Source organism: Osmerus eperlanus, chromosome 25 (genome assembly GCF_963692335.1).
Source record: "Osmerus eperlanus chromosome 25, fOsmEpe2.1, whole genome shotgun sequence".
In the NCBI taxonomy this organism is placed as follows: Eukaryota; Metazoa; Chordata; class Actinopteri; order Osmeriformes; family Osmeridae; genus Osmerus; species Osmerus eperlanus.
Window position 1 is genome coordinate 6,253,597 of NC_085042.1, and position 16,974 is coordinate 6,270,570.

At 51.7% G+C, this 16,974-nt stretch overlaps 1 protein-coding gene across 1 annotated transcript; it reads left to right on the forward strand.

Moving 5' to 3' along the window:
- The first annotated feature begins 1,279 nt into the window (after positions 1-1,279).
- On the forward strand, positions 1,280-16,091 carry gnb1l (guanine nucleotide binding protein (G protein), beta polypeptide 1-like). Its single transcript, XM_062451166.1, has 6 exons — positions 1,280-1,451; positions 1,580-1,705; positions 2,197-2,359; positions 3,931-4,023; positions 7,813-8,028; positions 12,771-16,091. The coding sequence occupies exons 1-6, from the start codon at positions 1,342-1,344 to the stop codon at positions 13,047-13,049; spliced, it is 987 nt and encodes a 328-aa protein (XP_062307150.1). The 5' UTR covers positions 1,280-1,341; the 3' UTR covers positions 13,050-16,091.
- Positions 16,092-16,974: the final 883 nt, after the last annotated feature.

Below are 16,974 nucleotides of genomic sequence, written 5' to 3' on the forward strand. Positions count from 1 at the left end.
TGATGTCGCTGGTGTCTTCGGTGGTAACGGGATAGCGGCGCGGAGATGACTGTCCTCTTTGTGAGAAGTCCTGACTGCGGTGCCCCCTCCTTAATCAGGAAGGCCGTCCAGAGGTCCGTCTCTGCTTGACAGATTAACATGGACAATTTAACCACTAACCCCCTGGAAAGAGCCGCTGCTAAATACCTGGGGCTCTGGTTTCGCCGCCTGCACACGCAGGGGTCAGGGGTCATTCCAAATAAGAGTAAGGGGCCAGGCCGTCTTGAGGAGGTGTGTCAGGAGGGTGGGGGCTCGCCCCGACAAACTAAGACGGCCTTCGGCCACCCCCCCAATGGGTATTCAGCAATTATTCGAGAGGAAATGGACGGAAACTGGTTTCCTGTTTTCCGTGTCTGTGTCGTTTGGTAGTCGGGGTGTCCTCAGAGCGCGCCCGTAGCTGTCTGAGAGCGTGCCCGTAGCCGTCTGAGAGCTCGCTCGTAGCCGTCTGAGAGCGCGCCCGTAGCCGTCTGAGAGCGCGCCCGTAGCCGTCTGAGAGCGCGCCCGTAGCCGTTTGAGAGCGCGCTCGTGTCGGCGGTGGGACAGTGACGCATCGTTTCCCGACGCATTCTTGCGGTCGACTGGATTTCCACCCTGTTCCTGCCTACAGGCCGTCATTAAAGCCTGCCTGCTCCTAGCCTTCCACACTGTGTGTGTTGATCAAAACGAGAGGGAAAATCTCGGAATCTCTCTCTGTTTACTGTAATTAAGCTGTCGCGAGGCGTGATTTAGGACGTATTGAGTAAGAAGTCTTAGCGTGTAGCCAGGAAGGTATCTTAAACAGTACATTCCCCTCAGCTTTATTTGTATTTACAATCCAGAGACTAGACTGTGACTGCAACCTTAAGATAAGACATTCAGTATTTAATTGTGTTTAATTGTTTTTGGAACATAAAATGAAGATCAATATTATGGCTTGTCCAAGGCCCATTCTTGTAACTGTTATTAGTTTAAATTTGATCTATGCGACAAAACCTTGCCAACTGTGTGTGTAATACACACAGTTAAGTAGTCAACATTCATTATCTCAAGGTAATGTCACACTGACTGACTGACTTCAGGCAAGTCTCTTACAGCTAGCTGGCCAAACTGTTTCCCAAATGACTGATCCGATTCATCAATGAACAAACCTTAACGCTTGTCTAACCTGCAACTCCAAATTCCCCTTCTAATCAAAATCCAATTTGACGACAATTCTCGACAAATAAACAACGAATCTCTTTCGCTCTGTAACACTGGTTCTAATGGCAGCTGGTGTTGTTTCTTCCCAGTGGGGGGAGACGCCCAGGGCGTGTGACCAGAGCGATGTCCCGCCCGCCCCCCTCTCCCCTGTACACCCTGCGGGGGGCTGGGGCGCCCCTAAACACCCTGCACTTCAGCTGTGATGGAGGGGACCCCCCTCTGCTGTTCTCTGGGTGAGTACCATGGCAACCACACACACATACTCATACACACACACACACAGACTACATCCTGTACACTGGGAGAATCCACAACCGTAAGTGATTGCTGTCGTACTAGTTTGAATGTGGTGTTGTCGCAGGTCAGGCAAAGGGGCTGTTCACGTGTGGAATCTGAACACCCGGAGAGCTGAGAAGGTTCTGGAAGGACACTCAGGGAGCTCTGTCATCTGGCTGGACACGTTCCAGTCCAGAGAGTCCCTGATCAGGTACGCAGCCCAGAACACGTCCGTTCTGTTTGGGTCACTCTCATCACTAGAAAGTCACCCACCCAACAGTGTTTTGTGCTTAACGACAGTGTTGTGGCTGCCTCTGTTTTGTGTGTTTTTTTTTCTGTGTGTTTGCGTGTCTGTACGTGTGTGTGTGTCTGTGACTTTGTGTGTGTTTGTGTGGGCGTGTGTTTCTGCGTGTGTGTGTTTCTGCGTGTGTGTGTGTTTCTGCGTGTGTGTGTGTGTGTTTCTGCGTGTGTCTGTGTTTCTGCGTGTGTTTTTCTGCGTGTGTGTGTTTCTGCGTGTGTGTTTCTGCGTGTGTGTGTTTCTGCGTGTGTGTGTGTGTTTCTGCGTGTGTGTTTCTGCGTGTGTGTGTGTGTTTCTGCGTGTGTGTTTCTGCGTGTGTGTGTGTGTTTCTGCGTGTGTGTTTCTGCGTGTGTGTGTTTCTGCGTGTGTGTGTGTGTGTGTTTCTGTGTGCGGTGAACGCCCAGCCAGGGCCGGGACATGCGGGTGTGCCTGTGGGACCTGAGTGAGGGCCGGGGCCTGCTGCTGGACTCCCTGTTCACCGGCTCTGTGGGCTTCTGCTGCTGCGGCCTGCTGCAGACGGGCCCTGGGGCTGGGCTCCTGGCCCTCCCCGGGGGCCACGCCGAGGAGGTGAGCCACCGCTGGTGGGGCTAGGGGGGGGGGGTTGGGTGTGAGGTGCTAGTTGCTCAGCAACCACGTGTGTGAGTAGTTGCTGCGCATGTGTGTGTGTGACGAGTTTGCGTGTGTGTGTGTTACTAGTCGCCGTGCAGCGGAGCGTTGCAGAAAGGGGACAGGCCGCATTTCAGGCACCTTTATTGCCTCCAGATTCATGTTACTCACCTGCTCAGGTCGGGCCGCGCTTGAAAGGGGCAGGCGGGTCACTCTGCCCAGCCCAGCGTGGCTCTGCTCCCCTCGGCCCCCTCGAGCCGGCGGGGCGCCTGCAAGCCCGCCTCCTCAATCATGCCATTGTACCCCCCCCCCCCCCCCTGCTCCACACACACACACTCTGTCGCACACACACATCTCCCTCTCATTTCACCATGTCCAATCCCTGGCTTCCTCCTTCCTACGGAACACACAGACGTCACATCCGCGCGCAGCTACAGAGCACGCCCCCCAGCTACAGAGCACGCCCCCCAGCTACAGAGCACGCCCCCGCTCTACAAAAGATCCACAGGCCGCCCATCCTCCATGTAGACCTGCCCCCCCCCTCCCTGCCCCCCCCCCCCTGCCCCCAGAGGCGCTGGGTAGAACAACCATCAGTTTTCTTTTAGAACAGGGAGGGGCAGCCTTTTACCGCCGGCTACAGACATCTGCCAACGGCTGACTGCCATCATCATCACACAGGCATTAATTAATAGAATGGGTGTTTTAATCACGGGCAGTGTGTGGGAGAGAGTGTGTGTGTGTGTGTACCACACAAGGGCACCCAGCAGCACCTGAGGCAGGCAGCTCCTTAAAGGCCTCTTTGTCAGTTGGTCAGACAGAGGTAAACACGCGGGGCAGATGTGAGGCAGTGCTAAAATACAGATGGCTCCTTCGACGGGGATGTTTAATCTGCCCCCTAATGAGGATGAATCTGGACCATCAGTGAGGAAGTGCTGTGGGTACAGGGCCTCACTCTCTCTTCCTCACCCCCCCTCCTCCCTTCCTCCTTTCCCCTCCCTCTCTGTCTTCCTCTCTCCGTCTCTTTCTCTCCCTCTCTATCATCCCCCTCCCTCCCTCCCTCCCTCCTTCCTTCCCTCCCTCCCTCCCTCCCTCCCTCCCTAGCATCATTAGAGTGTGTGTGTATTCTATCCGAATCAGTGCGGGCGTGCAGGAAAACACCACTCACGTCTGGGTTACAGCTCTACCAGGATTCATCATCCACCAGGCGACTGCAGCCTCCCTCGCGAGGTCCCCCCGTGCCGGAGCGCAGCGCTCCCGCAGACGTAGTAAAACCCTTATCTCCCCTCATCGGCATGTTTTATCGCTGCAGTTTCTCGTTCACGGTTCCTGTTTTCTGGCGAAAAACAAAGGGGCTTCAAGTTCCAACTCGAACCATGGGAAGAAAAGGGAAGCCAGTGGTGCTGGCGTGGGGCCAGGCAGCTGTGGGTAGCTTTAGGAGCGGCAGGTGTAGGTGGAGGTGAGGTTGTGTGCCTGTGCTGAGGGGCCTCCCTCTCCGCGTGGTGGAGGCTGACGGTTGCCTTCCTCCCCCGCAGGTGAAGGTGGTGGAGCTGCCGGGGAAGACGCCCGTCTGCTCACTCGTGCCCGACGCCAAGCTGGGGATGGTCATGTGCCTCAAGCTGTGGCAGGTAAGTGACTGTCGGCGTTGGGGGGGCGGGGCGGGGGGGGGGGGGGGGGAGCGAGGGATGCGGGATGCTCAGTGGTTAGACCAGTCGACCGCAGATCAGGAGGTCTCCTGATCCGCCTGCTAAACGAACGCGTTGCAATACATTACCCCACCGCCTCTCACGAGGCGTAATAGTGCTTCGTTACCCTGAGGAGCTGTCCCAATTACCCTACTTTCACCCGCCCACACACACACACACACCCAAATGAACAGTTATGCCCCCGTCCCTCTCTCTCCCCGTGCTTCCACTTACCAGCTCCAAAGAACGATTAGCCGGGCGGCTTCAAAGATGCGTCGGGCCAGTTGAGCGAGCGCGTCGCGGAGGGCGCAACGCGCTGATTTAGAGCCCCGGGGCTCGTCCCCGCCCACTTTTTCCAGCGCCTTCTCTCCCCCCGCGCTCTCACGTGGCGTCCCAGGACTGTAATTAAGAGCCCGGGAGAACGCGACGTTCAGATCCATGAATCAGCCTCCAGCTGCACATCCCATCTGAGGGAGCCCTCTGTTTTGTAAATACCGGCGCGAGTTTCAATTCCCCGCCCCAGTAAAGGAGACCTGTAATTATTTTCATGCTTAATTAATTTTATTTATTTTGGGGGGCGGGGGGGGTTATGATTTGCTGATTATGCAAGACTCGGGGGTGAATAGCGTGCAGGTTGACAGTGAGGGGCGTGGCGGTCGACAGCGGCGTAGCAGCAGGAATCCAAGCGGCCGTGGTTGGCTGTGTTGACGGACCCGGGGCAGACATGCCGCCCTCTGCTGCTCGAGTCCCACCACAGGAAGATGGGCTTTGGTTCGTTTTCCAGCCTGCGCCCCCGCCTTCCCCTCTCGTCAGATCAATAAGCAGCGGCCGGCCGCCTGGGTGTGGACTGCCAGGCCACTTCATGATCAATGAGTGTATCAGTGGGACGCTGTGCAGACAGCCCTCTGGCACCGCTGGAGGAGGCTCAAGTGACAATCGCAGTCAGATCCTGTTCATCAGCGGGCCAAAATCATCTGGGATTGTCAGAGTGCCACTTGGAAAGTTGCTGCACTGTCTTTTATCTGCCAGGGGAGGCTGTGTGTGTGTGTGTGTAGAGAGAGAGAGCTGTGTCCATCCATCCTCTAAACACATCTCTTTACACGTCCTGTCAGTCAGGAGGCGATAGCCTGGCTTTTTATCACCTCAGCCCTGCTGGGACAGCCCACTGTCTCCTCTGGTTCACACATGTTAGGAGATCTCTCTCTCTCTGTCTCTCTCTCTCTCCTTCCTCTCTCTCTCTCTCTCTCTCTCTCTGTCTCCAACTCTCCCTCTTTCCTCTCTCTTTCTCTATGCTGGACTTGTTTCAAAGGAGTAAAGAGAGAAGATGAAAATAAATCTTTATTGATCATAATCACTTGTGGCACACACACACACACACACACAGGGAGCGACGGAGCACACACACACACACACGCTGTGACCTGAGCACAGCTTCCTCTTGGGTCAGGCTCTCCTCTCTTCCTCCCCGGTCTGTTCACCCCAACCACCTCTAAAATCAGATCTGGAAGGGAAACGCTGTCACCGTGCCCTGCGATTGGCTGGGCCTGGCGAAGGGGGCGGGGACGCCAGGAAAGAAAGCGTCTCCATATGTGGGAGGGAGGGAGCGGGCGCCGTGATGTACGATGTGCGAGGCTTTTAGCATGAACAGAGGCTGCCGGTGGGAAGGAAACGTTCCCATACAGATATCCATCACTCTCAACTCATCGCCCCCGGCAGCCATGACATCATAGAGGACGGACGGACGGAAGGGATTGGTTCCTTATGTTCCGCGGTGCCCTCCTCCCCCTTCTGTCAAAGTCACATCATTGGTTCCTGTCGCTCTTGACTTCCCGGGTCCCTACACACTCTGTAACAAACACACACACACACACACACACAGGTACACACCCACAGACAGGTACACAGTCATACACAGGCTCACTCTCATTTGTGAACCCGTCGAGTATAAATGAAGTGCTACGACACATGGAATCATCCTCGTCCGATATGTCCGTGCGGTATCGCCCCGGCACGTTGAAAAGCCATCCGCCCCCCCCTCCTCCGGTGGGTCGAGCCCTTGATGTTCCTGTTGCGGCCGGCGGTGGGGGTCAACAGTGGGGGGGTGAACGGCTGTCATGTCTTGCAGTGCGACCGCCCCCCCCCCCCCCCACACTCCTTACCCCATCGCCCCCTGACTTCACCCAGTCCATCTTCCCAGGCGATGGAGGGTTGATGGATCTCTCCCTGAAGCGTTAGCCCTACTCCGAGCGGAGGGTCTCTCCAGTGAGGGGGGGGGGGGCTGCGGAGGATATAATGAATTAGGTGTCTACCCAGGGTTCCCTGACCTTTGCCCTCTGGCATCATCCATCAGGGAGCTCCCTGCTCCTTGGTGAAGTGCCGGGGCCGCAGGCGGGAACGCTTAGCGCGGCCCGCTATCCGCCGACCGCCTCTCGCTTGCGTTTGTTTTCACAATCACAAGTTTATGAGGACGACACGGCTCTGTATATCATTTGATTTCAGGCTCGACAAGGACAAGTCTACCATGAAGAGAGAGAGAGAGAGAGAGAGAGAGAGAGAGAGAGAGAGAGAGAGAGAGAGAGAGAGAGAGAGAGAGAGAGAGAGAGAGAGAGAGAGAGAGAGAGAGAGAGAGAGAGAGAGAGAGAGAGAGAGAGAGAGAGAGAGAGAGAGAGAGAGAGAGAGAGAGAGAGAGAGAGAGAGAGAGAGAGAGAGAGAGAGAGAGAGAGAGAGAGAGAGAGAGAGAGAGAGAGAGGAGGGGGGGGGGGGATCTTTTTGTCTGTTCCACATGTGGAAGGAATTTCCCCTCCCTCCGCTGTGCCGGTGCAGGGTTCTGCGCTCGGGGCCAGGACGTGGGGGGGCGGAGCCTCTCCAACGGACGGACGTCTCATGGCCTATTTGCATAGATCTCAGGTGAAGGGGGACGGACAATGAGGGGGGGCGTGTCCACGGAAACAAAAGGGGGCGGGGCTCTGGCTCCCGGAGGGAGAGAAATGGCGGTAAAGAGGAGAGCGTTAGAGCGCCGTAAATCTTCCTCGCTGTAAATCTCCCCGGCCGGCCACCCCTTCTTCCCCGCCTCCGTGAGCAGAGTGATTTATGGAGCCCCGTGCTTTTATCAGCTCACCTTTAGGTGTTCATTCACTCAACTGATTTATGATGAACCTCCACACGTCCCCCAGACACAATACTCAGGCATCCTTCAAAGACACGCTGGAAACAGAAGCTGGAGAGGAACGTGGTGCTTCTCGAGTGGCCTTTTTTAGCCAAAATGTGTTGTTCGGAAAAGAAACTGTCGGAATTGTTTTGTGAATCCACTCTGCTACGTTGTTGTTATGTAATAGATAAGAGATATTACAAAATGAGTGTGTGAGGGTGTTTGTGATTGGCTGTCTGTGCGAGGCTTGCGGTTGGAGCAGCTGAGTAATGAAGCACCAGTCTCTTGGTGTCAAAGTGCTTCCAGCCAGATAACCTCTGCTATCACTAGCCCTAACCCTGCTGCACTCTGCTTCGCTCTGCGGCTTCTGTGGTCCCCAACACATCCCTCATCCTTCTTTCTCCCCCCTCTCTCTTTCTTTCCTCTCTCCCACCCCTCTCTCTTTCTCCCCCTTGTTCTCCCTCCCCCCTGAAAAATGGTAAACTTTGTACGCTACAGGCGACCATTTTAACACCCCCCTTGCTTTTCCCCCCCTCTCTCGCTCCCCCCCTCACTCTCTCTCCCCTCTCCTACTCTCCCTCCAGCCAGACTCCAGCCCCGGCCCTCTCCTATTGGCTGGTTACGAGGACGGCTCCCTGCTGCTGTGGGATGTATCCCAGAGGTCTGTGCTGAGCCGCCTGGCCGCCCACCTGGAGCCCGTCATGTGCCTGACCTTTGACCCCCCCACGGGAAGAGGCGTCTCGGGCTCGTCGGAGAACAGCCTGTCCTCCTGGAGGCTGGACGGACAGCTCAACCTGCAGGTCAGTCTGGGAGATGTCTTTAAACAGCTTGCTCCAGTTCAGTCTGGGAGAGGTCTTTAAACAGCCCTCCAGGTCAGTCTGGGAGAGGTCTTTAAACAGCTCTCTCTAGATCAGTGTTAGACGGCGGCTCTCTCCACGGCACTGGGAAGAACAGCAGGGGTTGAGGAAGGTCTCTCCACAGGGCACGGGGTCGTAAATCAGCAGCTGGTTCCACAGTGTTGGCAGGGCCAGGCCAGGGGGCTGAGGGCCTGGCGTGTCACTCCAGACCTACCACACACACACACACAGAAACACTCTATATTTCTTTCTCACACACACAGAAACATACAGACTCCCTGGGACTGGTCCAAACACTCGGCCAGACCAGAACATCCTCTCTCCCTAGACTAGCTGCTCTGGTGACTTTGACACACACTAGAAAAGATCACATCAATCCTGCACCATCATTTATCTTACATAACACCCAGTGCATCTCGGTCGAAACGCCCCATTTGACACTATATTTTCTGTTGATTTCATGACCAAAAAGAAAATGGGCCAATATTTCACCCGAGCTCCCATGAATCAGAGCAGAGTGGAACCCGAGACTGATATACTGCTCTCCCTTTCGGTGCTCTGGTATTATTCTTTCCAGGGCTTTTTGCAAATGAACGCTTGAATTAGAAATATTTGCAAAGCCTCAAAAAAAAAAAGAAAGAAGAATTCAAGCTCAAATCGTGTCTGGGATAACACTGGAAAAGATTTGATTCAATAAACTGAAAATAGATGAGCCTGGTTATCCCGTTTATTTTACACAAGCACAAAATATTGATTTAATATGCAATTCGGGACCAAATATTTTAAAAAAATAAAAAAGCGCGTTTGGAGGGGAGGATCCTAATGGGGTTTCGTGATTTATCCTGAAGTGCAGCGCAGTGTGACGTCCAGACAACCGTCCTCGGTTCTTCCCACAAGAGTATTTTTGTGCGGTGGTAGTGAGGGGTATCTGGTGTGGGAGGCGGCTGAAGCCCTGATGGACGACCCGCGAGAGGTAATAAAAATATCAAAACCTCCGAGGCCCCTTAACCAAACAGAAAACACATCTGCCGTAAAGGGAACAGTAGTCTCACAGTGGGAGGCTGCATTAAAGACTGAGGGGGCTGGAAGTGCCATAGGACCCCTGGTCTACAAATCAGGCCCACACCACCACCCAAGCTGGGGGGAGGAGGGGAGAGCGGGGTGGGGGTGGGGGGCCTGGGAACGTGAGAGCCATGGGCAAGGGAAACCGAGTTTGACACAACGCAGTGGGCTTGTGATTTAGCTGGGGCGAAACCACTGTGAAATGAGCTTATCAAGGTCAGATAAGGAGAGATACACTCCGGAATGGGCTTAATGTTTTACACATGGCTTGCGGAGGCCTTCTTGGGGCTTAGGTGGAGGTTTGTAAACCATGCGGTCCGTCTTACGTGGTTGTGTTTGTTACGTGGGTGAACGGTTGTAAATGGTTTGTCGTTGAGGAGTTGAGGTTGGGTTTTTTAAGTCTGTCGGAAGGGGCGAGTGTGATTATAACACTGCCAGTGCTCCAGTTTGGCGACTTTAGCTCAGTCTGTTGACAAACACATAGACAGATTCATCCTGCGCAGATATGCAGTAAAGACAGGAGCTTAGCGCTGGAGATCAGGCATGGCCGACTCTGAGCACTGGGGGGGGGGGGGGGGGGGGGGAGAGACACGATGACAGCTCCCCACAGGTGGAGCTCCAACACCTCTGTGATTGGCCACATGTCAACATGCCCCTCTCTTTCCAGTCCCCTACGTAGTCTCTCCTGTCTGTCCAATAGCAAGCAGGGGTCAGGTCATCACGGACCAAACCATATAGTGTGATGGAAGGGGGGGGGGGGGGGGGGTTTGACGCATGACTTGGACAGTTCTGAGGCATGGGGCTTGTGTCAAGAAACTTTCCAACCCCCCCACCCCCCTTTTTTCCTCTAGTGTCAGCTCTCCTCACCTGTCTGCCTCGTCCATATCCTGCCAGTGCAACCAGGCCCTCTTGACAGGCCAGGTGACAAAAGCCTGTAATCTCCCGGCTGTGCGCGGGGTGATTCATGGCCGGGGTGTGTCTGAAATACCTGCTCGAACCCCTCCTCACGCGGACGGGCTCGAGTGAGCGCGCGATGATGGAACGTTTCAATAGATCAACGTGAAGTCAGCGCTCCGTGCCAGGACTGACGGAGGAAGAGAGAGAGGGAGAGAGAGAGGGAGTTACGGACGCTCCTTTTGAACGGCTCGTCTGTCCACAATCGCCCAGGAAAGGATCTCGACGTGTGAGCTTTGATTTGGGGCTGGATGTTACCTAGGGAACGTCTCCCGTGCTACCCAGCTGTACAACAGAGCCGGAGGTTTTTGAGTCTTTCACGGCTGAGATTACTGGCATTCACTCAGTGTGTGTGTGCGTCGGTGTGTGTGTGTGTGCAATCCAGGAAGGAATGCTCAAACAGAGAAATAAATAATGAGGCCCAAAGACGGATTTGTGTGATGATGAGAGGGATGGGCAGTGAGGGAGCGGAGAGGAACCAAGGAGAGACGGGATTGTTTAGGGCCGGGGTGGGGGCCTAGAACCCCAGAAGCTAATGCTAATGCCCTGTTTTAGTGATGGAGCTTAGAGCTAATGACAGCGAAAGTAGACCAGGTCGCTCACTGGAGAAAGGGCTGGTGTGGAAGGAAGGGGTGAGGGACACAGCCCTTCTGCAGGAAGCTGTAGACAGACAGCCGGGCGGCCATTTTCTCTGCGGCAGTCTGATTGGAGTTCTTCAGCTGACTTTCTCCTTCCATGGAACAGCGACACTAACTAGCTGACCAGGTACTTGCCGTTTACAAGTGACCTTTCAATTGAATAAATTCCTCTTCCTGACACAGGCTATGGAAAGCCAAACAAACACAAACAGACACTTTAACCCATCATTATCAGCGGCTGTAATGTAGACCAGATGGGAGAGGGGTTTGGGCATACCAACTTCTTGAGGTAATAACAGTGTTTCCTAACTATCCATCTTTCACCTCCTCGGACCGTTTTTCGCAGCGCTGGAGCTTGCGAATGTGTGATAAGTCACCCATTCTTTCACACCCCAGGCATGTCGATAACACACGGCCCACATACCCTCCTGAAACCCCCCGATAGAGAGAACCCAGTGAGCGTGTGAGCGAGTACGATTGTGGTCGTCGGAGACTTGCAATTGTAGGTCTCCCGTGTGGGTTGGGGTTTTTTGATTTGGATCAATGACATTCCTCTGTTAGTCGCTCTCCTGTTGCATTCCACGGCTCGCTCGCTCCCTCGGAGCTCTGGAGTACCTGGCTTATGTCTTCCACATGCACCGGGGAGCGCCGGGTGAATTTCCAGGCCGAGGACGGGAGCACGCAGCTCCATTCTTCAGCGTCTCCTCCCGCCGGAGGCCATTACTCTCCGAGGACACCGCTTATGAAGTCAATTTTACGCTGTCCAGTTCGATTTCGGCTCCGAGGCCAGATGTTCCCGGCTCCCCCCCTCCCCGAAAGCCCCGACGCACGTGAAGAGCACGTCCCCCCCCCGTCCCCTCACCACCAGCACCACTCCTCCGGAATGTCAGTGACAGCAGAACATTCTATGGCCTTCCAGCTGCCAGCCGTTATCGTGTCACAATGTTGCCCCTGCAGGAGATAGACACAGATCATTCTTCCTCTCCTCATCTGTCAGTGGCGAAACATTTGGCACCACATGTTTTGGATGCTGGAAACATCTGCAAACATTTAGAACGACCAAAAAAAAAACAAAAAAAACGACACGTTTCTAAAGTATTATTTAGGTTGCTTGTTCCACAAGTCCAGCCATGAACACCTCACGCAAATATGCGTGGAATTGCGTGGGACATCTATGAATGTAATGCAGTTGATTATGAGTAGTGTCAGCGACAGGGAGAGACCGTTAGATGTCCTTCCAGCCGCCGTGTGTTGCGCTGTCAGAATGTTGCCCCTGCAGGAGATGGATGCTGTCTCTGGGCCACTGTAGATCAAGGGAGAGGGAGCGGAGTCGACGTAGCGCAGGCGGTCATTACAGCCCCGTGTATTTAGCGTCTCTTCTCCCGCCGACCGGACCTTTCGCTGCGCTTGTAATTCATCAAGGCGCTTAAAGAAACAGGTTTCCGCACACAGGGATTTCAGCGAGGTGCTCTTTCTCCTGTGACAAAGGTAGCGCGTCCCCGTCGCGCTTGAGGAGGCCGCTAACTCCAAACCAAATAGCGAAGTGAGAGAGAGATGTGCCCGCGCGCCACTCGTGTAGCAATGTTTAATGCCCGATGATTGAGTCTCCAGAGTCGCTGGTGGTTACGTGGCCAGGTTCAACAGCCATCTAGCCCTCCACTTGGACCTCAATCATCAGATCAGCTGATACTTTCTCCCTCTCTGTTTGTGTTGGGCACACTTTGCCCGACTGGAATGATTAAGTCACTGGTGACCTAAATGGTGTGATAATGATTTTCTTTTTCTTAGTTGCGCAATTATCCCCCCCAAAAAATGTTTTCTTTTGAATGCACATATCAGCTATCTGGGGAAAGGAAAATGCCATTTTGTGTTTGTTTAGTTTTCCCTTGGGCCATATTACTTTAGCATTGGAAGTCTTAACTCTTTTGTTTGACAGTACATTGTTGGACACACCGTGACAAACTCTTCTCGCTCGTGTGTGTGTGTGTGTGTGCTTGTCTAACTCGCTGCCTGGTGTGGCTGGACCCTCAGGCCCAGGACCCGGTTCCCCTGGTGAACCCGGGGGTCTCCCAACTGTGCGTCCGGGAGGACGGCAAGATCCTGGCGTCGGCCGGCTGGGACCACCGCGTGCGGGTGTTCGGCTGGAAGAGGCTGCGGCCCCTGGCCGTGCTCCAGCATCACACTGACATGGTGCTCAGCGTGGCCTTCTCAGACCACCCAGACCCCACACACAGGCTTCTGGCCGCGGGCTCCAAAGACCGGCGCATCAGCCTCTGGTCCATATACAACGACGCCTCGCACACTGGCTAAGGCGCCGAGTCCTTTGAGCTCTTCGGACATGTGAACTCCTAAATGATATCGGTGTTACCCCTCCATAGAGAGTCCTCTACACTGTGATCAAGGCCATGGCAGAGTTAACTTAGGTTGATGACTTGCATGTCACATTGTTGATGTTGATGTGAGGGGAGTGCCATGTGTGTTACAACAAGCTTTTGTTTTTTTAAATGTGCTGTGTGTGCTTCCCAGATCACAGCATTCACTGTTTTTCATCCCTCCATTTTTCTTTCACAAGTTGCCACCCAAGACCACATACATCTGCATTCTAAACACTGTACAGTATGAGTAAAAAAAAAATGAATTCAAAAAGTGTTCAGTCCAAAAGGCTGATGTTTTATTATTTTTGTCAAAATGTCAAAATCTTAAAAAATATTTCAGTGTGTTTGCTCATCTGGGGGGAGATGTGCTTGAGGGGACTTGAATTTGAGGTGTGAGTCTCACCTGAGTGACTGTGTAATCCAGGCTTGTTTTTCTACCAGGTCTGAGTTTAACACGGACCCTGATTTGACCTGGCCTGCTTTATTCAAACAAGGTTAATCACTGCAGCCGGGCAGAACACACAAAGCAGGTTTAAACGAGTGACAGTCACTATTGTCCCATAATAACCTAAGGCAACTGAGTTTCTTTAGCATTGCTTAGGTTTATATATGTTTGAATAGTATAGGCCTGTGTACTGTGCACCCAGAGGCCATATTTGTTGAAATTTAAAATATTTTTTAATTAATAAAATATGTTCTTTATACATGGATTAATTATTACTCTAAGTATCTGCACACGCCTTCTATAAAATCTGTAGATTTTTCATTTAATTTGTCACATTCATGGTGTATTCAAAGTCTGACAGGCAGGCTGGAAAAGAGAGGTCGTTTATTCCCGTTTGAGAGTCAATGCCGCTTCTAACAATATCCTTGTGAGTCATCGAGCTGCATGGAACTTCATACTTTACACGGCCGTATAGGCTACAGACGGGACTTCAAACAGCTTCGGGGCGTTCTGCTTCATAAAGGACCCGTCTTGTGGGATGACCCAGACTAGAGCAGGCCTAGACGCTACAGGAAGGCTAGTGCCATCATAGTGCCCGGACCGGCACAAACTCCGTGTTACCAGCTCAGAGGAAAGACAAGCCCCGCCATTACCCGAGCTTCCCTGTCGTAGACCGTGTCCTTGTGTCCCTCCACTGTTCCTCCACACCTCCGTCCCTGACCTCTGCAGGGATTCCCATCTATAATAGCTTCCTACTTCTCCTGTAGACTTTGAACAAATAACAGAGGTGACGGGGGGCGGCTTCCGCCCATTCTCTGCTAAATCAAATACCAGGCAGTCCCTCGCAGTTGCGGGTTGAACGAGAAGAAACAAGCGAAGTGCGTCCACGTCGTAAATCAACTCATAATAAATGATTTAGGAAGTCAATAAATGAACGGGTGCCCCATGACGGTGCCGGATACTGACAAAATACTCCACGCCTCAAGTGTGTTCTCTTTAGTCTTTTAGGGAAAGGTTCAGCTATGCTTTGTGATTGGATAGCTTCTGTAATTATGGGTTTAATTAGGTGGTGACTGTTGCGTGAGCAGTACTGTGACTGACTGAAGATATAAATGAAAATTAACAAGATTGTAAAATCTTGTGCATGCAGACGACTAGCTTGTTTTTTTTCTATTGATTGTATGTGAAGCATCACGGTTCCCGCTCTCTGGTGATGACTTGCTTTTGTATTCAGCATAAAACGTCCATCATCGATAGCAAATTAAATATAAACTTTAAAACCTCTACGGTCGCTGAAAAGCGGGGGAAAATAGGAACCACGTGCCCAAGGTAAACGAGCCCCGAGAGTCTGCAGTCAGGTATGTTTTTAATATCTCTCCCCAGATATGCCAAGTTGCAGAGGTGCGGCAGCAGAAATGTACACAAAGGTAAAACAAACCGAGTGCAACTCTGATCGGCCTGTCACAACAGACCTTCCACATGCAGATGGGTGTCAAAAGATGCGTTGGGTTCTTCTTCGTCTCCTCATCTGTCAGTGGCAAAACATTTGGCACCGTATTTTGGGGAGGCTGGAGACATCTGTGCATATTTAGAAAGACTAAAAAGTACGCGTTTGCTTTTCTTAAACGTCGTTTTAAAGTTGCTTGTTCCACAGGTTCAGCCTTAAACACACCATGCACGCAAACGTGCGTGGAGTCGAATGAATGGAATGCAGTTGAATTTGTTTAAACAACAGAACATGCGGTGTTGTTGTAGCTTAAATGATGTAGCCATATGTTAGGAATGCAGCATCTTCAAATATTTATTGAGATTTGTATCATGCGTTAGTGATAGCCGTGTAAAGCATTTGCGTTTCGATTAACACCGAGCCTACGTTGAGAGATGTCATATTTGTTTTAGGTTATGTAAAGTTTTATTTGATGCTTGTAGATAGATCTAATGTCCTCGCCAACTAAAAACTATTAACCCATAATAATAGGCCTATTAGGCATAGGCTACTGCAGTTCCGTGTGTCTCCTCTGGCGGGCATGATTTCATTAAGGCAACTTCGAAGCTATTTAATAGAGTAGCCAATGTCCATATTCAATGTTTGTATAAATTTGTCTGTCTAAATGTGACCTCTAAAAATGACCTTAAATTACTTGACCACTGCTGAGTTGATAGATCAACTGAGGGATTTGTCAGCTTCGATTTGACACTCATGGGTGAAATGGTCGAAATATTGTTTTTAGTTTCATATTCTCTTCCGTCTAATAAATAATAGCCTACTTTGAAAAACCTTTGTTGTGTCAAAGCGGTAATTAGTCGTCAGTTGGACGGTCATTGGTCCTGTCCTCACCTGCCGGGCCCCAGCTAACTGCCAGCTGGAGAGGGGCACAGGTTCGACCACCGCCGGCCTCACATCAAGGCGAAGCGCGGAAGGATAAACACAGCTGGGTCGATCTAACGGAAGAGTCCTGGGTCTCGGTATCCTCGCCTTCCTGACGGCCAACTTCTGATTACCTCTACCGGGATTCGGCTCACGCGAAGGGAGGCCAATCTCTAGACTAGTTCTTCCTGTGTAGTCCCAGGACTAATTCGGAAAAAGTGTTTTAATGATAGATACGATTTAGTCTCAAATAACCTATGGGAAGTCACATATAAGACTGCAGACAACATTAGTAAGACTAAGAAATAACCAATTGGAAAAAACTAATAAATAAATCAGTGTAGGATGTTATAATGAAGAAATCCCATTTTATTGTAGCCGGAATCTTCAGTAGGCCTATGGAAGCAAAGGCTAGATAGGCCTAAATGTTGCTGAATGTGAGTGAATTCCACATCTGTTCATTCTCGTGCTCCTGCTCGGTTGTTGATTTTATACCCAAAACAGAAATTATACGATCAATTAGTCGTTTAAATGAGTGGAAACATTATTTAACCTTTGGCACCTTTAACAGTCAGAGGTCTGGGTGCACGGACGTCCTTTTTCCGTCGCTCGAGATGAAACGTTCCTCGCTTTTGAGGAGAAAAACACAAATGAATCATTAACATTTCCTATTGTACCTGACCGTCACAAATCCCCAAACTATTTATTATTGCAAGGACGAATTACCAGTGACAACACATTCCTCACGAGACTTCAAATAGGGAGATCATTGCACAGGATAGACCACAGAAAGGTCCTGGCCTAAAAATATCGCTCAACTGTCTCATTTCATGTGAGGAATTGTATCCTCTGAAGGGAAATGTTCAATGTTTTCCTTTTATCAGTGTGAGGAAAATATTCCTTTTATTTGTGAAATCTACCTCAGTTCCTTCCTAATAGTGACTAATAGGCCCAGTAAGATGAGACTTCAACGTGCACCGTGCTTCTTTTTTTTTACTGGAAGCTTGTTTCACTCGCAAACTCATATAAACTGACCTTTATTATGAC

Bases quoted from the DNA above. Each gene is read 5' to 3' on its own strand.
- gnb1l (XM_062451166.1), top strand. From the start codon at position 1,342: ATGTCCCGCCCGCCCCCCTCTCCCCTGTACACCCTGCGGGGGGCTGGG. The intron at 2,360-3,930 runs GTGAGCCACCGC...CCTCCCCCGCAG, and splicing joins CCGGGGGCCACGCCGAGGAG to GTGAAGGTGGTGGAGCTGCC. The intron at 4,024-7,812 runs GTAAGTGACTGT...CTCTCCCTCCAG, and splicing joins TGTGCCTCAAGCTGTGGCAG to CCAGACTCCAGCCCCGGCCC.